At 39.2% G+C, this 25,282-nt stretch overlaps 1 protein-coding gene across 1 annotated transcript in view; it reads right to left on the reverse strand.

The window, feature by feature from the left end:
* The window catches only part of CATSPERB (cation channel sperm associated auxiliary subunit beta), a 152,255-nt gene that overhangs the window by 58,688 nt on the left and 68,285 nt on the right, over positions 1-25,282 (reverse strand). The window contains exons 15-17 of the mRNA XM_004055597.5: positions 21,172-21,316; positions 6,490-6,644; positions 3,818-3,972 (exon numbers count right to left, since the gene is read on the reverse strand). Coding sequence (XP_004055645.2) covers positions 3,818-3,972; positions 6,490-6,644; positions 21,172-21,316 — 455 coding nt within the window. The remainder of the gene's footprint in view (positions 1-3,817; positions 3,973-6,489; positions 6,645-21,171; positions 21,317-25,282) is intronic.

Genomic DNA, 25,282 nt, shown 5'->3' on the forward strand with positions numbered 1-25,282 from the left:
ATACACCAGTGAAATAGGAGAGAGGACAGGAGCGGACAAATGCATATACGGGACCAGGATATATCACAGGGCAGTGCTGCAGATCAGTTGGGGAAAGGAGGGGCTTGTATGGACAATAGATTACCCACATTAAAAAAAAAAAAAAGGAAAGAAAAACTGGATTCCCACTTTACACTAGGCACATCAATTCTACATAGGTAAAATTGAAAAGCCGGGCGGGGTCGCTCACACCTGTAATCCTAGCACTTTGGACAGCCAAGCTGGGCAGATGACTTGAGCCCAGGAGTTCAAGGCCAGCCTGGGCAACATGGCAAAAACCCATCTCTACAAAAAAAAAACAAAAAAGCAACCCCCGCCCCCCCAACAAAAAAAAAACTAGCTGGGCATGGCGGCACCTGTGTGCCTGTAGTCCCAGATACTCAGGAGGCTGAGGTGGGAGGACCACTTGAGCCAGGGAGGTCAAAGCCGCAGTGAGTCATTATTGCACCACTGCACTCCAGCATGGGTGACAGAGGAAGACCCTGTCGAAAGAAGGAAAGAGAAAGAAAGGAAGGAAGGAAGGAGGGAGGGAGGGAGGGAAGGAGGGAAGGAAGGAAGGAAGGAAGGAAGGAAGGAAGGTAGGAAGGAAAAGTTTGACATGATTCCAAAACAATATAGGAGAATAGCTACGTAACTTGTAGCATATTCATGTGAGTGAATTACAGACTATATATCAATATGGAGTAATTTCAAAAGTATAATGTTATATGAAAAAGGCAAGTCATACATTTCATAAAACTAGTGTTAAAGCTCTAAAGCAAAACTTTAAAATATGTTAACATAAAATCCAAGACAGTGCTTATCTCTGGGGGACAAGGGTCATGGGGGGCATGGAGGGGAGGCAGGAAAGAAAAAATATGCTGCCCAGAAGGACTGCTGAAAGGATGAAGGGACCCCAATACAGTGATAGAATTCCAGGGTCCGGCAGGGCAGGGGTAGTTGTCACTAGTGGCAAGGGTAGCATTGCCCATAACCAAAGACTCTGGAAGTCTCCAACAGGAGGACTTCTTGTCCCTTTACCTCACCTCTCTTCTTTCACCCAAACTCTGAGGCTTAAGAAAAGACCAGAAGAACAAGCATGAAGGAAGAGAGTGGCGGTTGGGGGAAGGTTCCAGGCTGAGAGGAACAGCATGCTCAAAGGCCTCCAGGCCAAAAGGAGCAGGATGTGTTACAGAAACCAAAGGAAAACCAGAGTGACTTCACCGCAGTGAACAAAGCAAAGAGGTCACTCAAGAGAGTGGAGCCAGGTCAGTGGGGTTTTTTGAGTTCCAGTAAGGAACTTGGGTGTTATTCCAGGAGAATCTAGGATTCTCCAAACAAGGGCTCAAGCCCCAGGAAAATACTCTTTTGATGCTGTATACTCCCCTTTTATAGACTTAGTCAACTGTAATTACATACTTGTCTGCTTCTGGGGCTAGAATATAAGCTCACGGAATGAGGTGCTTGAATGTCATGCTCACCACTCTGTTGCAGCACCCGCCACAGTGCCTTGCTGGTAGTCAATGTTAAATGATGATTGGTGGAGTAAGTGAATGGCTCTCTCTGCCTTATGCCCTGACTACCTGAATAACTGCCTTTGGCCTCCTGCCGACCTGAGAACACTGGGATCCCAAATTCCTCACCTGCCCAGTTGAAGTACCACTTGCTCTCCAGGTCTCTGACCCTGGCTTTGCTCATATTTCCTGCCTTGAAGCTACCCATTCCCTAGTTTCTGTGCAAACAGAGCAAAGTTATTGAATCTTATCACAGATTGTGCTGTTCTGGTTTTTAAATATTCTAATCCTTAAGAGAATGACCATATGCTTTTAAAAATAATTAGAATATAAGAAATTAAGATAAACACTGGTATAATATTACTCATATTAATATTAAAAGATTGAAAAGTGATTCTGTAGGTTTTCTATAGAAAAACACCTACATAAACACAAACTAGCTGATCTGGAACATCACACATAAAAGATCCACCTAGAGCAAAAAATAATTCTAGAGATTACTGACACTTTTGTCCGAGACAAAATTTATACAATCCTCATGAGAAAAAATATTGCTGATGTTTGTTATATTAGGTCTGATTCCCATGTTCACCTCTGCTTCTGAGTGAGCTGCCTCACGGTACAAGGTATTGTTAGCTGTGGGACAAGATATGTATTGACAGCCCCAAACACATATAATATACAGATTCCAACCTGGTATAAGAATAGAGTCCACCACTTGGAGACAAGGTTCATATCTTAGTCTATCTGGGCTGCCATAACAAAATACCATAAACCAGGTAGCCTATAAACAGCAGAAATTTATTTCTCACAGCTCTAGAGGCTGGAAAGTCTGAGATCAAGGTGTCAGCAGATTTGGTATCTGGTGAGGGTCCACTTTGTGGTTTATAGATGGTGTCTTCTATGTGTGTCCTTCCATGGTGGAAGGGCCTAGCTGGCTCTTTCCTTCAGTCCTTCATGGTGGAAGGGCCTAGCTAGCTCTCTGGGGTCTCTTTCATAAGGACACTAATTCCATTCATGAGGGCAGAGTCCTCATGACCTAGTCACCTACCAAGGGCCCCACCTCCTAATACTACCACCTTGAGGGTTAGGATTTCCACATATGAATTTTTGGGGAAAACAGATATTTAGACCACAGCAGTGAGTTTCTGGTAATCTGAAATTGTTGAAATTGTTTCTTTTTTAGTTGGTAGATTTGGGGGTTATATAATTCATATTCTTTTTTTTTTGAGACAGAGTCTCACTCTCTCACTCAGGCTGGAGTGCAATGGCAACGGCGCAATCTTGGCTCGCTGCAACCTCGGCCTCCAGGGTTCACGCAACTATTGTGCCTCGGTCTTCCCAGTAGCTGGGATTACAGATGTGAGCCACCACACCTGGCTAATTTTTTTTATTTTTAGTAGAGATGGAGTTTCACCATGTTGGTCAGACTGGTCTCCAACTCCTGGCCTCAACTGATCGGCTGGCCTTGGCCTCCCAAAGTTCTGGGATTACAGGTGTGAGCCATGGCACCCAGCCAGAATTCATATTCTGAATAAGAGTTATTAGGCCTTAAAGGTAGCTTTAAGGGTTATTGACTCTTACTGTAAGCATTTCTGAGAATTCTGTATATTGTTCAATGCAATATTTCATAAAAGATAGCCTCCACTACATTAAATGTGTTGGTCTCTAGGATATACAAGAATTGTCATTTGAGTAAACTCAGTGGATAGGAAGTATCCAGTGTTGTCCAGAATATTTTTGATACTCACAAAACACATTTCTATAGCTTGGCCTGATGGCACTGATATAAATGGTCCTAGGTTTCTAAAACTGGGGCAGCATGCAAGACATCTAGGAGTTTATAAATGCATTTGGCCTTGTGGGGTGTCAAAAAAATACTTACTCTATTTGATCAAGAAAATTATTCAAAAAAGTAGGCCCAAAAATTTAGATTCTATTGGCCAGGTGCAGTGGCTCACACTTGTAACCTCAGCAGTTTGGGAAGCTGAGGTGGGTGAATCCCTTGAGCTCAGGGGTTTGAGACCAGCCTGGGCAACATGGTGAAACCCCATCTCTACAAAAAATACAAAACTTAGCTGGGCTTGGTGGTGTGTGCCTGCAGTCCCAGCTATTCTGGAGGCTGGGGCCAGAGCATTGCTTGAGCCTGGGAGGTTGAGGCTGCAGTGAGCTGTCATTGCACTACTGCACACCAGCCTGGATGACAGAGCAAGACCCTATCTCAAAAAATTTAAAAAGTAGATTCTAGAAACCAATATGCCATCTAAATAAATGCATATCACTACCCAGAGTGTATCACTTTTCCATAGTGTATATTGCTGAACTTCTTGCTGTAGATCGTTTCCTGGGGTTCGTTCTCAGGTACATATGCAAAAAAGATAATTTCATCTAAGGAGGTGTGCTGTGGGGCAAGCGCAGTCTCAAAGCCCATATCTGGAGGCTGGAAACAGAGAAAAGAAAATATTATATTTAAACTACTTTATACTTCAATTATGACAAAATTGAAGTCACAGATTTATTTCCAGTTCACATTAAAACAATACTGGTTTACTTATCAATTGGAGAAATACGTCAACATGTTCTGTTGGAACATCCATGTGTGTGCAAGGGAAGATGTATTTTCCTGTTAAGGAGGAATGGAAGTTCTCATGACTAAGATGTGGTGTAAGATTCCTATGCCCTTTGTGGATGGTTGGAGTGAAAGGGTACACGGAAACGTGACTCACATTGTGGGTGTGTGAGGAGCCTGGAGATGCAGATTTTAGAACTGGGTTCTTATTTGAAGTTTTGTTTAGGAAAGGGCCCGTGAAATCCCTGTCCTCACTTGCTGCTCCTGGTCTCGTGCTAGAGACTCTGGACAGCTGCTGTCTGAGTCTCCCAACTGGCAGCATAAGCTGTTCTCCTTTCCTGACTCACAGACCTCCCCTTGCAGTCTACCCAGGCACTTCCGGCCTAGATTTCTGATCTATAGGTCTTTCTTTTCAACACACCTTTCTCTAATCCTGACCCTGTCCTGCTTGGGGAACTTTTAGGGGAGAGAAGAGAGGTAGGGACCATCCCCAAAGGGGCTGCTGGAGTTGATTTTGTTGCTATGAGACAAGGTGTGGGTGGTAGATCGTGCAGACTGGTTGGGGACATATCCGTCCCATAGGGCCTCCAAGACTCATCTTCTGTCATGCTTTTTTTCCTAGTTACTGAATTTTGGGAATGCACTGAGGAGAAATGGGAAATAGATGCCAGGAAAATAAATGTGGGATTGAGCCAAATGGCTTGAGGACTCTTGAAAATCACTGAAATGGCTAAACATCTTTAGAATTCTGTATGACACTGTAGCCTGGGAGTGGCAAGTGTATCCTAGGGAAAGTGTATGCAAGTCCAGTGAAAGGCAGCAGGTGGCTAAGAGCACAGGCCCTGGAGCCAGTTGCCTGGATAGATGTCTAATCCCAATAACTAACCAGCCTGTCTGTGCCTCGCTTTCTTCATAAGTGAAATAGGAATAAATCGTCGTTATAAAGATTGAGAGCTCCAACACTGTAATAAGAGCCAGCGATTATTTTTATCCAGAGAGAATGCATGCATAGTTTGTGGAGAGGGAAGTGACATTGCTGAGTATGGCTTCGTCAAACTTGTCCTAAGTACACAAATACCTGTAGGGTTTTTTTTTTCTTTTAATAATTTAAACTTTCACATAAGGGAACTAAGACACTTTCTACAAATTGTGAAGTTGGTGAAAAATGGAGGTAAATGCTTTTTTTTGGTTAGTTCTACCCTCCTGCTCACATCATTCGCTTTGTATAAATGGGGAATTCACACCCCAGACTTGGGCAAAGACACAGGGAGTCACATGTGGCATCTTAACTCTCCCATGGAAGTTCCTGCCCTCATTCTCTATGCATGTCTCAGACAGGGGAAGATAAACACCACCCTCTCAACTGCAGCTTTGGCCTGGTAATTGGAATGATCTTTTAAAACCAGATTCATCTTTTGTTCCTTTTCCTTTAAGTCAAAGGGCAGGTTTTACTAACCCCAGTCAAAAATGTTTGATAATTTGCTGATGGTTTGAGAGTGTCCAGTTTTGTAACTGGTGCCCAAGGATGAGCTACCTTCACAAGCAGCATATTATACATTAAACTATTATAAAAACCGGTATCAAGTGTCATCTGTAAAGAAGATAACTCCTTTTTTTGTTGTCACTAGAAAAAGAAGAAACCAGGGAGAAGGGTTAATAGGAAAGAAGAAAGGTAGACCACAGCTCATGTTCCTTTTTTTTTTTTTTGAGTCAGGGTCTTGCTCTGTTGCCCAAACTGGAGTTCAGTGGCACGATCACAGCTCACTTCAGCAGCATGATCACAGTTCACTTCAGCCTCAACTTCCCAGGTTCAAGTGATCCTCCTGCCTCAGCCTCCCAAGAAGCTGGAACTACAGATGAATGCCACCACACCAGGCTAATTTTTTAATTCTTTTGTAGAGATGGGGTTTCACCTTGTTGCCCAGGCTAGTCTCCAGCTCCTGGGCTGAAGCGATCGACCCACCTCAGCCTCCCACAATGCTAGGATTACAGGCATGAGCCATGGCGCCTGGCCTCACAACCCATGTTTCTTCAGGGCCAACCTTAAGAGGTAGAGAATCAATCCTACCTTGGCCTGGGTTGGGAGTAATGGTTCTAGCTTAGAAGTAATGGGTCTAGCTTAGAATGTTTAGTGGTGTTCTGTTGAGAAGATATTTGCCTGAAGATATTCTAGGTGGAATTGAAGCTATATAACTCCATATGGGACTTGGAAGAAGATTTGGAGATGTTTGTGGCACATGGAGGTTCTTCCTTTAGTTAAATAGAGCAAACTGCATTAATGAGTTTGTCCCAAGGAAAATACTTTCCCATTTTCCCATTATTCTATGTATTGAATGTGGCATCTATTCTTAAAATAAGGCAAGCTGTTTCAATGCATTATATACTGACCTGTCCAAAAAGATTTCTAGAATTTCCAAAGGCTGTGGGTGGTCCACTAGCTTCAAAGCGACCCAGAGTCAGCTTATGTAGGAATCCCAAGTGATCATAGTATAACGTGAAAATTCTCTCAGTAACACTTCCGACTGCACTGTATCTTCCCATTCCTATTAGGAAATACAGAGAAGTGTCTTGATACTGATGTAACAGAAGTCGAAAAACTTTAATATCATACCTTGTAAAGACACCTTCATTTAAACTAAGAGGTGGAAGTAGGGCCCTGAGACTCCTGAATTAGTAAAATGCATGTTAGTTTTTGTTAAGTCCCTGGGAAGTCTTTTCCAGACTCCATGTCACTACAGAATCTGTTCACTGAAGTAGGGGAAGAAACAAACAGAGGGAATGTTTAAGAGATCTAGAGGAAAAGCGGTTAGGTCTCTCTAGTAGTGGTTTCTCTTCCTATTACTAGCAAATCAGATTCCTGAAGAGGTAAAAGGCAGCAAGAAAACAATCCTTAGGGAGGCAAGGGGAATCATCAGTAGACATTGGTCATTAAATTATACTAGGATTAATATGTTGAACCAAACTGGGCATCCTGTGGTTCTCTCATCCTTAGGGCGCCACGTTGAGAGGCACTGTCAGTAATCAGATTGTGCCGCAGCATTCACTTAGCCAAACAGACACTGGTCCTGAGACAGGGTCCCCTCCCTTGGAAGGAGCTAGAGTGAAAGATCACAGCTCAGGATGAAAAAGACTAATTTCTGCACACTGCATCCCACCCAAACCCACCCAGTTAGCTCAGGCTCTCCTAGCTCATTCTACACATTGGAGTGTCCAGGACTCAGTTTTTAGATTTCTTCTCTCACTATATTTGGAGATCTCATTCAGTTTTAGGATTTTAAATCCATCTTTAGATGGATAATTCCCAAATTTAAGTCTACCATCTAGTGCTCTTCCCTGAAGTCTAGGCTTATGTAGCTAACTGCCTTCCAACAGCTTCATTCGATGTTGGTTAGGCCTCTCAAAGTGAACTCCTTCCAGACTGAGCTCCTGATCCTCATGCAAACCTCCTCCAGCCCCAGCCTTCCTCACCTTCATTAATGGCAGCTGCATTATTGCTGTTGCTTAGCCCAAAAACCTCAATGTCATTCTTAATTCCTCTCTCTCATACCCTGCATCGAATCCATCAGAAATCCTATTGACTCTAGCCTCATAATATATGTAGACTCCATCCACTTCTCACCTCTGTCACCACTATCACCCTGTACAAGCCACTGTCATCTCTCTTGTGCCTCCGTATTGGTCTCCGTGATTCTGCCCATAGCTCCCTTCAGTCTGTTCTCAAAAAAGCATCCAAAGTAACACTTTCAAAATGTTAAGTCACTTCATCCACTCCCCTCATCAAAACTCTCCATGGCTTCAACCTCTCTCTCAGTAAGAGTCAAAATCCTTGCAATGCCCTCCAAGGGCCACCGTGGTATGGATTCCAGTCCCTCTCTGACCTTATCTCCTGTGACTTTCTGCAATGCTTACTCTGCTTCAGCTACACGAACCTGAGGTTGTCTATCTCCACAATTAGATAATCTGTTACAGGAATAGCTGGGCTCCTTCCTCTCCAGTCTCACACTTTTAATATATTGTTCTTGCCTGTCTAGACTAATTCAGCCCTCCAATACAATGATGAATGAGGCAGTGGTAGATGACATAGCAAAAGCTTTTGGTGTGTTATTAGAAAATCTGATTGGATATTTGCTATAGCTTCTTTCCCCCCTAGATACTCTTAATCAAGAAGTTACATTCTATTCATGCTTTAATAAATGTTTGTTTAAAAAATCATGAATGGCTGGGAGCAGTGGCTCATGCCTGCAATCCCAACACTTTGGGAGGCTGAGGCGCGCAGATCACCTAAGGTCAGGAGGTGGACACCAGCCTGGCCAACATGGTGAAACCTCAACTCTACTAAAAATACAAAAATTAGCTGGGTGTGGTGGTGGGCACCTGTAATCCCAGACAATGCAAATCAGGGCTGCAAATCTCACAGGGGCCTTCCAATGGCCATAACCTCTCAGACAGGTTTTTTCTCTCTTTTTCTTTTCCTACTCACTTAACAAGACGACTTTGTTGTATTCCTTGGGGATATGTGTGAGTGTGTATGGATTTACCTCTGATTAATCTTTATCATAAGGGTAGAGCCCTCAGGGGTTCTGGTGTATGGTGGGGCACACCATCTATATTCTCACTACCTGGGTAGACTCAGGGCCATAACTCTTCATTAGTCCACCAAATTCAAAGTCTAAGTTTGCAGGAATTTGTAAATCTCTTCAGGTCAAAAAGACTTTGGTACTGTGTGCCCTCTTTACCTCTCCAAGTATATTAGCCTGTTTTCACGCTGCTAATAAAGACATACCCAAGACTGGGTAATTTATAAAGGAAAGAGATTTAATTGACTCACAGTTCCACATGGCGGGGGGAGGCCTTACAATCATGGCTGAAAGCAAATGAGGAGCAAAGTCACATCTTACATGGTAGCAGGCAAGAGAGCTTATGCAGGGGAACTCCTTTTATAAAACCATCAGATCTTGTGAGACTTATTCACTATCACCAGAACAGCACGGGAAAGGCCTGCCCCCATGATTAAATTACCTCCCACCAGGTACCTCCCACAACACGTGGGGATTATGGGAGCTACAATTCAAGGTGAGATTTAGTTGGGGACACAGCCAAACCATATCACCAAGGTTTTGTTTTCCCTTAGAGTTTGGCCTGGTTGTTTCTATTAGCTTTTCAGGTTATCAATTTAAAAAATAATGTAAGTATTTTGTTAAATTATTCTCAGCAGCAAACTGATGCCACAATTGGAAATGGAAGTCCCTTGGATACTGTGTTCTACAGATGATGTTCATCGTATCATTACTCATCCAGTTGCCCTATGTGTAACTCTTGACTATACACACTTCCTCCTATTTCACAGCCAATCCTTCACAAACTCCCAGTGGTTTCATTCATAATTTGCCACTGTCTTCTTCATACTTGTGGCCACTTTTCTAATCCAGACCCTCATCATCACATTTCAGCTTTTAAAATAGCCTCTTATCAACATATCACTTGGCCAAAAATCTTACATTTTCCAGTATATTCCCCATATGATCTTTCTAAAATACAAATATGATTACGTTAATAATCTTTTAATGGCATGATGAAATTCTTTAGCTTGACTCAAATGGAAAACTGGGTTCAGTTTACCTGCTTGGTCTTATCATCAATAAGTCATCCCTAGGAAATTAAGCTATAGTATACTACATGTGCCCTGTATTTCAACACAACATCTTAATTCCTCTACATGGAATGTTCCCTTATAGTCTTATCTTGATCTTCATGTATTAAAGATTTAACACTGTCAATTTCAAATGTATTCTACTTTGGCACTTCAGTTGATTCCTTCTCATGTTCCTTATAGTTCATTTTTGTATATTTACATATCTTGTATTCTTTTAGAGCATTGACTCAATATGATATATTTGTACTATTTATATTTTATCACAGAAAGAACTTTGTTTATTGAATACTTTCAGCCTAAAATTCCTGCTCTGTGTGAATATGAACATTACTGCCTCTGCTTTCTCTCCCAGTGTGTTTCACACACTTGTTCAAATCTTTATATTTTTTTTCTCTCCACTTTAGCTTTAAGTTTTTCACTCCTGGCAATATATTTCAAGATTTTAAAATCCAAAATAAGACTCTGTCTTTAATGGAGAAATGTGGATTACCTTGGATATCTGCTCATTCCCTCATCTGCTTCAGGGCCGCTCACCCAGACCACAATACATGCTACACCACACAACGCAACACACGCTTCACCTGGCACTTCCCATTCACCTATCTTGCTTTTTTTTTTTTTTTTCCTGTGTAGCATTTATCTTACATACAGCCTATTTTGGTTTATTTGTTAATTATCAGTGTCTTCTGACAAGTGTGTAAGTTCCACAGGAAAAGAGACTGCTGTACCCTTAGTGATTGGAACAGTACCTGGCATATACGAGGTACTCAATAAATGCTGCTGAATAAATGAACATTTATGGTGATAACTGTAGACCAGCTCTACTTTTGGTTATTCTACTTTATGCTTTGTACATTTTCTGCTATGTCTTTTCTCTCTTTCATGTCTATTTTTATGGGTTATTCTGTTTCCTTTGCTTTAATACATATACACAAACTTAAATGTATACATATATGTGTGTGTAGAGATTGTTGCCCCGGCTGGTCTTGAACTCCTGCGCTCAAGTGATGCTCCCGCCTTGGCCTCCCAAAGTTCTGGAATTACAAGCATGAGCCACCACATCTAGCCTTCTTTTGCTTTTTAAGACTTGTATTGTACACACTTTTTTTTTTTTGAGACAGAGTTTTGCCTGTCACCCAGGCTGGAGTGCAGTGGCACGAACTTGGCTCACTGTAACCTCCACCTCCTGGGTTCAAGCGATTCTCCTGCCTCAGCCTCCCAAGTAGCTAGGATTACAGACGCCCTCCAGCATGCACATTTAAAAAAATTCCATGAATGATCACAATAAAGGATTCCAATAAAATTCCTAACTCCATGTAAAGTTATACTCAGATAAAGAGATAGTATTTTGGATTGCCTTTTAGGGATGGCAAAACCTTGGCTTTTTAGTTTTAACTTTTTGTTATTCTTCTTGTCTTTTAAATTGTTGATTATTTTATTATGTGGTTCTGAGAGACTCTCACTGTGTTTTTATTTTTTGTGTCAATAATATTTATAATTATTTCCTCTGAATCACATGTAGTCAGGCTTTTTCTTATGCTCCCGTGAGCTTTTCAGTAGCAAAACTTTGTTGTTGTAATTGCTAAGGTTCAATATGCCATATTTTGTGGATAAATATGGCAAGAAATGCATGTTTCACATGTTAACAGCTTGGGAATTGAGACACGTCTTATAATTGATGTGTCTTACAATCATTGTCAGCCAGAGGGCACTCAAACCATGGTGGTCAATTGCCTACCCATGCATGTACTTTGTCTCAGTTATTTATAACTTTATAAATATTTATAAATCAGTTATTTATAACTTTTATAAAGTGTCATCACTTTAACTGAGCTTCCTAGATCATTGGTGCAATACATGTTGAGTTTTATTGCTGCTTAAAATGCTTTCAAACAAAGTTATTGTGTGTGCAGAGAAGAAAATAAAGCAATAGGACATATGTTTATCAGTAAAACCAGTGTCACGGAAGGAATCACCATAATTTGTTGTAGAAGAATTCTATGTTTTTCTTTTAGAAAATGAATATGAATATGAATAATGAGTTGAGTTGGTTCCAAATTCTTACGTGAAACTAATTTTTTTGGAGGTTCTATATTAGAATATGCAACAGGCATTGTTGCAGCAGAAGAATCCAAGGCTGGCTTGATTTTTGTTTCTTTAAAATTGACTTACATTTCCCATTTCGAAGAGTGTTTCTGCTTTTAGTGTTGGTTTGTTTTGCTTTTAGTTCAAAAAATTAATGTCATTATTTATTTTGGTTTCCTTTGTTCTTTCTGTTTTTTGTATTTATCCATCCATCCATCCATCCACCCACCCATTTCTATCAGAGGGCTATACTATGCCAGAAACTGTAGATAAAAGAGAGAAACATACAGCCACAATTTTTGTTCATCACTAGAAATTCCTACAATTTTGCAGTTCCTGAATCTTTAGCATCTATATTTATTATTTTAGATTTTCTCCACTTATTTGTTCATTTTACATCTGGGTATGTTTCTATAGTTTATATTTACAATTTTTAATATTCTATAATTTTTATTGACAATTTAGTTTTCTTAGGTGTTATTTTTACTGTTTCCAACATTATCTTGCTAGGTCTATTTTGGTTTTTATTTCACAATATGTGCTGTTTATTCTCTATTTGGCCATTCCTCCAGATCCACTCTCAGACTTTCTCTTTCCTGTTTGGTGCAATGGAAGACTGATTTCTACGAATTGCAATCTTTGTGCTGTTTCCAGTTGACTCCTGATTGGGCTTGGCAAATGAAATGCAGCAGCAGGAGTTAAGAAAGGAGAAGGAGACAGAAGTTAAGGTAGTTTTCATCCTCTTTCTTCTTGCTTTGGTGGTGTGGTTCTGTGGTGGCTGTGAGCTTCCTAGATTACACCTCTTAAAGGGTGGTCCCTACTCCATTCCAGCTTTGACTGGGCTTTCGTAATGCCATCTATCTATCTTATCCCCCCTCTAAGCAAAGAGACTGTAACATCTTTCTTCCATTGCTAGTCTCTGGATATTTTACTATCACTGTTGCTCCCTTTAACTATGTCTGCCCTCTGCAAATAGTCCCCTTGTAAAGCTTCTTCAGGTAAAACACCTGAGCGGAATTATGTTTCCTGCATGGTCCAAAACTGATATAGTATTTTTACCTACAGTGTCCCTAGGGCATAGAATATAGTGGTGGGATTCTGGGACTGAGTTGCTTACATATTTAATGAGTGAACAGATGACCACTTATGCCTGGCAAACCATGGCAAGCAAGGGCTTCACAATTACTCAAATTATCTCTGTGGCGAGTGTGGGATGCAGTGTCTATGGAGGGCAAGACTTGAGGTGGTCCATTGGAGTAGCTGCAGTTGATTACAATGACAACCATAATTTTTACAAAGATTGTGGGGTGGCATGACTTCTATGGATATATTGGAGAGCTTACAAAAGCAGAAAGAAAAGCTTAGGATGAATATTCAATTCAAGGCCAGAGTAGAGGCTCTGGTAGTCATACAGGGAAAAAAATGAACCTCACTTCATGACATATACAAAATCAGAGATTTTACTTTGATCTGTATATAAAATCTAAAACAACCAATTTCCAGAAAACAGGAGAATATCTTCATAGCTTTGGGATAGGCAAAGAATTCTTAAATAGAATACAAGAAGTAAAAAGTGCTAACCATAAAAGGAAAGATTGATCAATTGAGCTTTCAAAAATTAATAATTTTTGTTCAAAAGATACCATGAAGAAGGTAAATAAGACAAGCCACTAATTACAAGAAGATATTTCCAAGACATATTTCTAACAAAAAATCATATCCGTAATACATTAAAATCTTATAGAAATCAGTAAGAAAAGTAACTCAAATCAAAACTTCATTCAAAAAAGACTTGAAAAGAATTTGTGAAAAAGGATATAAAAATGAACACATGAAAATATACTTAACATTATTACTCATGCAAACTAAATCTTCAGTGAAATACCATTAGGCTGGGCACAGTGGCTCATGCCTGTAATCCCAAAATTTTGGGAGGCCTACATGGGCAGATCATTTGAGGTCAGGAGTTTGAGACCAGCCTGGCCAACAAGGTGAAACCCTGTCTCTACTAACAATACAAAAAAAAAAAAAATTAGCTGGGCATGGTGGCTGGTATCTGTAATCCCAGCTACTCGGGAGGCTGAGGCAGGAGAATCGCTTGAACCCGGGAGGCGGAGGTTGCAGTGAGCTGAGATCATACCACTGCACCCCAGTCTGAGCAACAGAGCAAGATTCTGTCTCAAAAAAAAAAAAAAAAAAAAAGAAATGCAGCAAGAGGCAAGAGGGAGCTTTCTGGAATACTGGAAATGTTCAACATTGTGCTCCTAACAATATTCACAATTACTTTCATTTATTTCACAATCATATAAAGCCTGATCACCAGAATCTTAGGTTGACACAGCTGCTGTCTCAACACATGATTCAGACATACAAACCACAAGGATTAATCTTGATACTGACATAAGTTAAACAAAAGCTTTATTGACAGAATAGAGAATAAATAAACTGAGTGGTGAAGATCTGGAGAAATAGAATCAGGATTTTGTGGTCTGTCCTTATTCTCAAACAAGGAAGGACCAATAGAGGAGATTGTATAACTGTAAAACTGCTTTTGCTGGTGAACATCAAGGACAAAATATCGAGGCCTACAAAACCATGCTTTTTGAAGTTATATCAGAAACTTTGTCATTTAAAATCATATCAGAGACTGAAGATCAGAAGAAACTGGAGATCAGAAGAAATTTTAAACTATACAATAAAAAATGCTGTGTGTTAAAAACAACAAACAAAAAAACACAGCCTCTGTCTTGTCTTGGTGACAGTGTTTTTCTAATTTCTGTTAGACCTAATAAGATATCTCCAAGTCTACCTCAATCTCAAAAGTTACCCAATAATCTATAATAGTTCATTGTTGAGGCAATATTGAGAGAAGGAAGGTAAATCAACAAAATCCTGAAGGCTCTCGGTTATACCCTTCTAACAAGTAAGAAGGTGTATTGGTCCCTTTTCATGCTGCTGATCAAGACATGCCCGAGACTGGGCAATTTACAAAAGAAAGACATTTAATTAGACTTACAGTTCCACATGGCTGGGGAAGATCTCACAATCATGGCAGAGGGTGAAAGGCACTTCTTACATGGTTGCAGCAAGAGAGAAATGAGGAGGAAGCAAAAGCGGAAACCCCTATAAACCCATAAGATCTTGTGAGACTTATTCACTATCATGAGAATAGCACAGGAAAAACCAGCCCCCATGATTTGATTACCTCCCCCTGGGTCCCTCCCACATGTGGGAATTCTGGGAGATACAACTCAAGTTGAGATTTGGGTTGGGACACAGCCAAACCATATAAGAAGGTGACAGTGGATGAGAAGATATCAAAAGGAAAAGTAAAGGGAAAAATCAAGCCCTCATGAGTGAAGCCAGGTTTACCACTTTCCAAGGCACTTTACTGAGTTGAGAAAATGGGTCCAAGTCCTATCTAAATGAGGTGAAGCAGATGGGTCTCAAGAATAATTCACCTACACTATGTTAGAGCAAATAGAAGATCTGACCAGTGCTGCACCTTTAATGATGAACTTGATGGAAACAGGAAGAGTGGGAAGAACAGAAGAAGAAGGAAGGAAAAGGGATAAAGAAGGAGGTGGGTGAGTAGAGGAGGGGAGTAGGGAAGATTAGAAAAGGAGGGATTATAGAGAGGAGGCAGAGCAAGATGGCTGAATAGAGCCTCCAGTGATTATCCACCCCTGCAGGAACATCAAATTGAACAACGATCCACACAAGAAAGCACCTTTATAAGAACCAGAAATCAGCTTGGGTACCAGCTTGGCCATAGTGGACAATTCACGAAGTGGGCTCCTGGGGTCTCTGATTCCAGGACTTGGCTCTTGTGTGGCATTTCTAAACCTGCCCTGAGCCAGAGTGGGGCCACTGCCCTGAAAGGAGAAATCCAGGACTGGCAGCATTCACCAGAAGCTGACTGAAGAGCCCTTGGACCTTGAGTGAATAGTGGCGGTAGCCAGGGGGTAATTGCCATGGGCTTGGGGTGGTGGTGGCCATGGAGAGAGACTGCTCTGCTTCAGGATAAAGGAGGGAAGAGTAAGAAAGACTTTGTCTTGCAGCTTGGGTGCCAGCTTAGCCACAGTAGAATAGAATACCACATAGACTCTAAGGGTCTCAACTTCCTTGGCTTCCAGATGGCATCTCTGGACCTAGCTGGGGCTGGGGGCAACTCACTGCCCTGAAGGGAAGATCATAACCCTGGCTGGACTCATCACCTGCTGATTATAGAGCTCTTGGGCCTAGAGTGAACATAGGTAGTAGCCAGGCAGTGGAAACTGTGGGCCTTGGGCAAGACCTGGTGCTGTGCTGGCTCTGGGTTTGACCCAGTGCAGTCCTAGTGGTGGTGGCTACAGGGGTGCTTGCATCACCCCTCCCCTAGCTCCAGGCAGCTTAGCACAGAGACAGAGACACTATTTGTTTGGTGGAAAGTAAGGTAAGAGAACAAAAGTCTCTTCCTGGTAATACAGTCTCTTCCTGTAATACCTGGTAATACAGTCTCTTCCTGTAATACCTGGTAATACAGGTAATACAAGTTCTCCTGGATCTTACATAAGACCACCAAGGCAGTACTTCTACAAGTTGGCAATAGCCAAAGCATTACTGGGCTTGAGGTACCTCCTAATGCAGATTCAGCTGCAGTGAGCAAAGACTTAGATCACAACACTCAAGTCCCTTTGAATACTTGGAAAGCTTTCCCAAGAAAGACAGGTACGAACAAGCCCAGACTGTGAAAACTACAATAAATACCAAACTCTTTAATCCCCAGACACCAATCAATGTCCAGAAGCATCAAGACCATCCAGGAGAACATGACCTCACCAAAGGAACAAAATAAGGCACCAGAGACCGATCTTGGAGAGAGAGAGATATGTGACCTTTCAGACAGAGAATTCAGAATAGCTGTTGTGAGAAAACTCAAGGAAATTCAAGATAATACAGAGAAGGAATCCAGAATCCTGTCAGATAAATTTAACAAAGAGATTGAAACAATTAAAAAGAATCAAGCAGAATTCTGGAGTTGAAAAATGCAATTGACATACTGAAGAATTATCAGAGTCTCTTAATAGCAGAATTGATAAAGCAGAATAAAGAATTAGTGAGCTTGAAGACAGCCCACTTAAAAATATACAATTAGAGTAGATGAAAGAAAAAAGAATAAAAAGGAATGAGGCATGCTTGTAAAATCTAGAAATTAGCCTCAAAAGGGCAAATCTAAGAGTTATTGGCCTTAAAGAGGAAGTAGGGAAAGAGATAGGGATTGAACATTTATTCAAAGGAGTAATAACAGAGAACTTCCCAAACTTAGAGAAAGATATCAATATTCAAGCACAAGAAGGTAACAGAACACCAAACAGATTTCAGCCAAAGAAGATGACCTCAAGGCATTTAATAATGAAACTCCCAAAGGTCAAGGATAAAGAAAGGATCCTAAAAGCAGCAAGAGAAAAGAATCAATAACATACAAAGGAGCCCCAATATATCTGGCACAGGCTTTTCAGTGGAAACCTTACAGGCCAGGAAAAAGTAGCATGACATATATTTTTTAAAACTTTTATCCCAGAATGGTATATCTGGCATAAATATCCTTTAAACATGAAAAAGAAATATTTTCTGAGATAAAAAAAGAAACCTGAGGGATTTCATCAACACCAGACCCGCCATATAAGAAATGCTAAAGGGAATACTTCAAGCATAAATAAAAAGATATTAATGAGCAATAAGAAATCATCTGAAGGTACAAAACTCACTGGTCATAGTAAGTACACAGAAACACACAGAATATTATAACATGTTAATTATGGTATGTAAACTACTCATATGTTGAGTAGAAAAACTAAAAGACAAACTGATCAAATATAATAACTACAACAACTTTTCAGGACATGTCAGTTTAAAATAATGGGTTATAAGATATTATGGTAACCTAGAATTTAAAAACATACAACAGATATGCAAAAAATAAAAGCAAGAAATTAATAGAAGAATTGATCAAGCGGAATAAAGAATCAGTGAGCTTGAAGACAGAAATTAAAACATGTTACCAGAGAAAATTGCCTTCACTAAAAGGAAGATAGGAAGGAAAAAGAGAAGGAAGAGAAGACCACAAAACAATCAGAAAAAAATTAAATGTCAGGAGTAAGATCTGACTTATCAATAACAATATTTAATGTAAATGGACTAAACTCTCCAATCAAAAGACATAGAGTGCCTGAATGGATTTTTTTTAAAAAGTCCCAGTGATCTGTTGCCTGCAAGAAACACACTTCACCTAAAAAGATGCACATAGACTGAAAATAAAGAGATGGAAAAATATATTCCAGGCAAGTGGAAACCAAAAGAGAGCAGAAGTCACTATACTTATATCAGACAAAATAGATTTCAAGACAAAAACTACAGAAAGAGACAAAGAGGGTCATTATATAATGATAAAGGGGTCAATTCAGCAAGAGGATATAAAAATTATAACTATATATACACCCAATGCTGGAGCACTCAGATAGAGAAAGCAAATATTATCAGAGCTAAGGAGAGAGATAGATCCCAATACAATAACTGTTGGAGAATTCAACAACCCATGTTCACCTTTGGACATGATTTTCTGTCTGGACAGGTCATCCAGACAGAAAATCAAAAAAGAAACATTGGACTTAATCTGCACTGTAGACCAAATGGACCTAATAGATATTTACAGAACATGTCAACCAATGGCTGCAGAATGCACGCTCTTCTCCTCAGCACACAGATCATTCTGAAATAAATAGAACATATGTTGGGCCATCCATACCCATATGCAGAAGATATCCATGTGCAGAAGAATGAAACTAGACCTCTTTTTCCACACACAAAAATCAAATCAAAATGGATTAAAGACTTAAATCTAAAAACTATTAAAAAAACTATAAAACGACTAAAAGAAAACTTTGAGGAAACTATCCAGGACATTAATCTAGGCAAAGATTTCTTAAGTAATATCCCACAAACACAGGGAACCAAAGCAAAAACGGACAAATGGAATCACATCAAGTTAGAGAGCTTCTGCACAACAAAAGAAACAATTAACAAAGTGAACAGACAATCCACAGAACAGAAGAAAATATTTGCAAACTACCCATCTGACAAGGAATTAATAACTAGAATATATAACAAGTTCAAACAACTCAATAGGAAAAAACTAACAATCTGATTTTAAAATGGGCAAAAATCTGAATAGACATTTCTCAAAAGATGACATACAAATGGCAAACAGGCGTATGAAAAGGTGCTCAACATCACTGACCATCAGTGAAATACAAATCAAAACTACAATGAGATTATCATCTCATCCCAGTTAAAATAGCTTTTATCTAAAAGACAGGCAATAATGAATGCTGGTGAGGATGTGGAGAAAAGGGAACCCTTGTACACTGTTGGTGGGAATATAAATTAGTACAATGGAGAGTACATTAGTACTATGAAGAATAGTTTGGAGGTTCCTCAGAAAACTAACAATAGAGCTACCATATGATCCAGCAATCCCACTGCTAGGATATACCCCCCAAAAAAGAGATCAGTATATTGAAGAGATATCTACACTCCCATGTTTATTGTAGTACTATTCACAACAGTGAAGCTTTGGAAGCAGCCTAAGTGTCCATCAACAGATGAATGAATAAAGAAAATATGGTACATATACACAATGGAGTACTATTCAGCCATAAAAAAGAATGAGATCCTGTCATTTGCAACAACATGATTGGAACTGGAGGACATGATGTTAAGTGAAATATGCCAGGGACAGAAGGACAGAGTTTGCATGTTCTTACTTATTTGAGGGAACTAAATATTTTAAAAATTGAACTCACAGACATAGAGAGTAGAATAATGGTTACCAGAGGCTGGGAAGGGTAGTGGGGCATTATGTAGGGGGAGAATGGCGATGGTTAATGGGTACAAAAATATCATTACATAGAATGAATAAGATCTAGTATTTGACAGCACAACAGAGTGACTACAGTCAATAATAATTTATTATATATTTTTAAAAAACTGGAAGAATATAATTTGAATGTTTGTAACATAAAGGATAAATTCTTGATGTGATGGATACCCCATTTACCCCGATATGATTATTACACAGTGTATGCCTGTATCAAAATATCTCATGTATCCCATAAATTTATACACCTACTATGTACCCACAAAAATTAAGAATAAAATATTTTTAAAAAAAGGAAGGGAAGAGAAGGAAGAAACTAACAGCTTGTAAAAGATAAAAAGAATCAAGTTGAGACAAAGCACATCCCAAGATAGGAGGTAAATTTACTTCCATATTCTGCCTCAAAAAATCTTAATAAATTAAATTCAACAAAACAAGATCTCAAAGACTCAATAATAGAAAGACAAAATAAAATGAAAGTGCAGGTCGCAAACATACAGAAATAAATTGAGAATCATGTCCCTTTATCACTCTAGGGTCCTAGGCTGGTTAGCAAAATTCAACTGAGTTGGAAAGGAGTGGGCAACTGTCATTAAGGTCAATCAATATTAACTGTTTTGAGATTTGCTAAAGGGTTCAAAATTACAGCCAGATAGGAAGAATAAATTTTAGTGTTCTATACCACTGGAGGATGGCATAGTTAACACTAATATGTTATATAGTTTAAAATAGCTAGGAGGAGGATATTGAACATTCCCAACATAAAGAAATGATAAATGTTTGAGATGACAGATATGCTAATTACCCTGATCTGATCACTCTACATTACATGTGTCAAAATAGTACTTTGTACCCCATGAATATGTAAAATCAATATTTGTTAGTTAAGAAATAAAATTATACTTAAAAATTAACTACTTCTTTTGCTATGCAAACACTGATAGGAGCTATATAAACTTGATCAATGAAAGCACAAGATTACCAAATGAAAGAGATGAGAGCAGTGTATCATTCACACAACTCCACCATTACTGGTTGTGTGTCAGTTGTATCAGTGTAATCAGCAAAAGCAAGCTAACATTACCTACTTCAGCAAGGTTGTTCTGAATATCAGTTGAGACGATATTTGTAACATGCTGAGCACAATTGTAGCTTGACAAGTGGCAGCTGTTATTATTTGGCTTTTGGGACAGTAAAATATCTCTGAAATGGTAAATGAGAACATAGCATGGTGACCTAGTGTTGCCTTTCTTTAGGACTATCCATAGGATCCTACTTCTGTAGAACCTACAAATCCATCACCCCTAATAGTTTTGAGGTCTTAGGATTAGTTGATTAATACGGCAGGTTTTTCATATATCTTCTAATCCTGGGCCACATGTAATGCTTACACCAGTGAAAGCAAATTTCTTACCTGCCTTTGTCGAGTAAACCTTTCCACGTTGAGAAACAAAAGTAATAGCTGATGTATAAAAACTATGAAAAGTCTTCTTTATGATATCATCATGAAAGTTAGCTATTAATTGAAAGGTGTTGCCGCCATCAACTGAAAGCCATATCTAAAGGAATAAAGAGATAACACCTTACTAAAGGGCTGCCATGCAATAGTTGGCAGTTACCTATCAGCCTACATGAGAATAGCCATGTGGCATGATCTTTTCCATATGCCTACATTCATCACACACACACACACACACACACACACACACACACACACACACACACACACACTCGTATACAGACTCCTTATCTACTTTGTCTACCTTCTATTTCCATCCTAGAGTGTGTATGAAGGTGTCTGTGGCAGAGTACCGGTCTACACAATATGCATAGTGATTGTATAAAACAACAAAGTTATTCCTATGATCTCCCAAATAATTCCGTGTTCATAAAAGAATGGAGTGCTGGGTGCATTTGGATCCGGGGGAGGGGTTTACCCCATATTGACATAATACTTCATGTTCTAGGTGTCTGGCAAATATATATGCACACATATTTTGCATGGAAGAGCCCCTTGTCATTTGCAAGGGATGTGTCCTGGGACCTTTGTAGATCCTCAAATCACTTATCTCACTGTATAGTTATATTAGTTTATTACTATAGCATCTCAGTTTCTCTGTTTCCTCATCTTTAGGTAAGAGTTGTTTGAGGATAAAACACATCGATTATGTATTATGATGCCCAATTGCTACCACTTTTAATAGCCTAAGACTCATTCACATGAAGATTTCTGTTGTTTGGATTTTTTAAAAATTAATTTTAATAACAAGTTATACAAGAAAATAGGCTTTTCTTACATTTCCAACTTTATAATATGGCTGAAGAGTCTGAGACCACCAACCAAATAATTCTCCTTTTATGCCTCATCTAATATAATCAATCCTAGTCTCCTCTATCCCTTCCCATAGGTAACCAGTTAATCGGTTTGAAAATTCTAAGCATTTACATTCATATGTATGCAGATACCAATAGAATATGTACAGTACTGATTTCATTTTTATGGTAGGGAGGACAGAAAGGCTTTTAGACTTGGACAGGAAGTAACTTTGCCCTGGACTGCTTGCTTACTGGGCCTGAATATTACAAACACACACAGGAAACGTACTGAATACACATAGGTGCTTCTGTTACTCAGGATGCAGCACTCATTGCTGGCATAACACAATCCATGATCCAAAGCATATGGTATGTGGACCTCAATTTTCACTCTTGCTTTGGGCCCTGCAAACATTACTGGTGAGCAGGGAGGTAGTTAGGGTGTCTAAGGAAGGGCACCTTGAACAATAGGTTCGAACTTGTATCATATTGTACTTGTTGTTCTATAAGTTACATTTGTCACACAACAATATATCTCAGATCATTTTATGTTAGCTCATGTGGATCAGCACATTCTTCTACACTGTCCTATAATCTCCAACTTATGGATATACCATACTTGAGATAGTCTACTTTTCTACTATACTAATGAACATTTAAAAGTTGTACCCAAATTTTCACTGTTGTGAATAATACTGCAGTGAACATTCATTTATCTGCCTATTTGTACTAACGTCACAGTGTTATCTTTAAAGAAAATACTGAAAAATTAAGCTGCTGAGTCAGATGCTATCATATATATATATTTAAGACAGGGTCTCACTCTGTCACCCAGGCTGCAGTGCAGTGGCACAGTCTTGGCTCACTGCCACCTCTGCCTTCTCAGCTCAAGCAATCTTTTCACCTCAGCCTCCCAAGTAGCTGGGACTACAGGCATATGCCACCATGCCCGGCTAATTTTTGTAGAGATGGGTTTCTGCCATGTTGCCCAGGCTGGTCTGAAACTCCCGGGCTCAAGCGATCCTCCTGCCTTGGCCTCCCGAAGTGCTGGTATCACAGGCATGAGCCACTGCATCTAGCCACATTTCTACAATTTTAATAGAGACTACCCAAGTGCTCTTCAGTTTTGCTGAACCAGATTACAGTCCCACCAGTAATGTATGAGAGTATCTGTTACCCCAAACCTCACCAATACTTGAAATGACCAAAAATTTATTTTTAATTTTTAGTCATGATCAGAATGAAAAATGACATCTGTGTTTTTCCCTAAATATTTAAAATTATTTATCTATACATGGCTCATTTGTATTTTTCCTTATATTATTTAATAATATAATGAACTGTGTGAACTGAAAACCTATGAATCGGCATATTGCTAGTAATTTACATCTTCCTGTTTCTCCCCATTCCTATCCCTCTGCCTTTCCTGTTGCATATCCAATATCCTGAATTTTGTGTTTTTTCATTCCCTTGGTATTTAAAATAATTTAAGCACATATGTTTAAATAACATAATGCTTAGTTTTACTTATTTTTGCTCCTTGTAAAAAGGGCTATCCATACCATATATTGTCTTCTATAACTTACTTTCCCTCAACATTATTTACTTAAATTCATACATGTTGCATACAGCTCAGTTCATTTGCTTTTTCATTTCCATATAATAGTTCATTAGGTGAATAAGATGTAATTTACTTATTCATTTTCCTATTCATAGACATCTGGATTACTTTTAGTAATTTGATGTTATTACTAGCAGTACCCATGACAAACATTTTAAAATGTCTCTGGATATATATGTTTCCCTTGCTGAAAAGTGAAATTGGTGGGACATAGGATATGCAAATATTCACATTTACAAGATAATAATAACAATGGCAGATTGCTTTCCAGAATAGTTGTAACAATTTACTCTCCCAGCAGCAATATATAAGAAATCGTGTTGACCTACACTCTCAACATTTTGTATTGTCAGAATTTATTTTGCCAGTTAAGTAGCTGAAAATGGTATCGTCGTTCATTCCTGATTTGTGTTTCCCTGATTGCTTGTGAACTCCATCATCTCTTCACATATTCATTCCACTTGTTTCCTTTTCTGTGATATGCTTATTTGTGTGTTTTCTCCTTTTTGCTATTAGGTTGTCTTTTTCATATTGCTTTGCAGAAATTCTTTATATATTCTTACTTCTATAATTCTTTCTTAGTTAAATGTATTGCAAATATCATCTCCCAGTTTGCAGATTGTTGTTGTTTTTCACTTCTTAGGATATCCTTCATGAAAAAGTCTCTTCCTCTTTCTCTCCTTCTTTCTTTCTCCTTCCTCCTCCCTCTTCCACCTCCTTCTCCTCTTCTGCTTCCCCCTCCTCCTTTTTTTAAAAAGAGGATGCAGAGAACTTTCTTTAGGTAAAAAGTGAAGTTAAGAGACTCTGTGATCTGATTCGGGGACCTAACCAAATAAGAAAACTGACCGCTAAATGGCTGACTTACAGGTGAGCTTTTGGCCCATGTCACCAGTGTAACTTAAGATCAGTCTTCATTTCTTTTATTATTTTTCATTTTGAATGTTTAACTTGACCCAAATTATAAGTCATTGCCAAATTACTTTGGAAATATCCTTTGTCTTGATTGTGTTATTGCATATGGATGGTGCTCAAAGGGAGGCCGAGGCAGGCGGATCACGAGGTCAGGAGATCGAGACCATCCTGGCTAATGCGGTAAAACCCTGTCTCTACTAAAAATATAAAAAATTAGCTGGGCGTAGTGGCGGGCGCCTGTAGTCCCAGCTACTTGGGAGGCTGAGGCAGAAGAATGGCGTGAACCCGGGAGGCGGAGCTTGCAGTGAGCCGAGATCGCACCACTGCACTCCAGCCTGGGCGACAAAGTGAGACTCCGTCTCAAAAAAAAAAAAAAAAAAAAAATTAATTCAGATGTTTTCAATTTTGTGAAGAGATGGCGGATATTTTCTAGGTCATAATACAAAAGTGATTTGTGATCTAACTATTGTTTATTTTATAATTTTTTCTTTTTTATTGAGGTAAAAAACACATAGCATAAACTTTATCATGTTATCCATTATTAAGCATACAGTTCAGTAGCGTTACGTATATTTACATTGTAGTGGAAGAGTTCCCCCACACATGCATAGTCTCCCCCATTACTAGCATTCCCCAACAACTGATGAACCTACACTGATACATCATTATCACTCAG

Source organism: Gorilla gorilla, chromosome 15, assembly GCF_029281585.2.
Source record: "Gorilla gorilla gorilla isolate KB3781 chromosome 15, NHGRI_mGorGor1-v2.1_pri, whole genome shotgun sequence".
Classification (NCBI taxonomy): domain Eukaryota; kingdom Metazoa; phylum Chordata; class Mammalia; order Primates; family Hominidae; genus Gorilla; species Gorilla gorilla.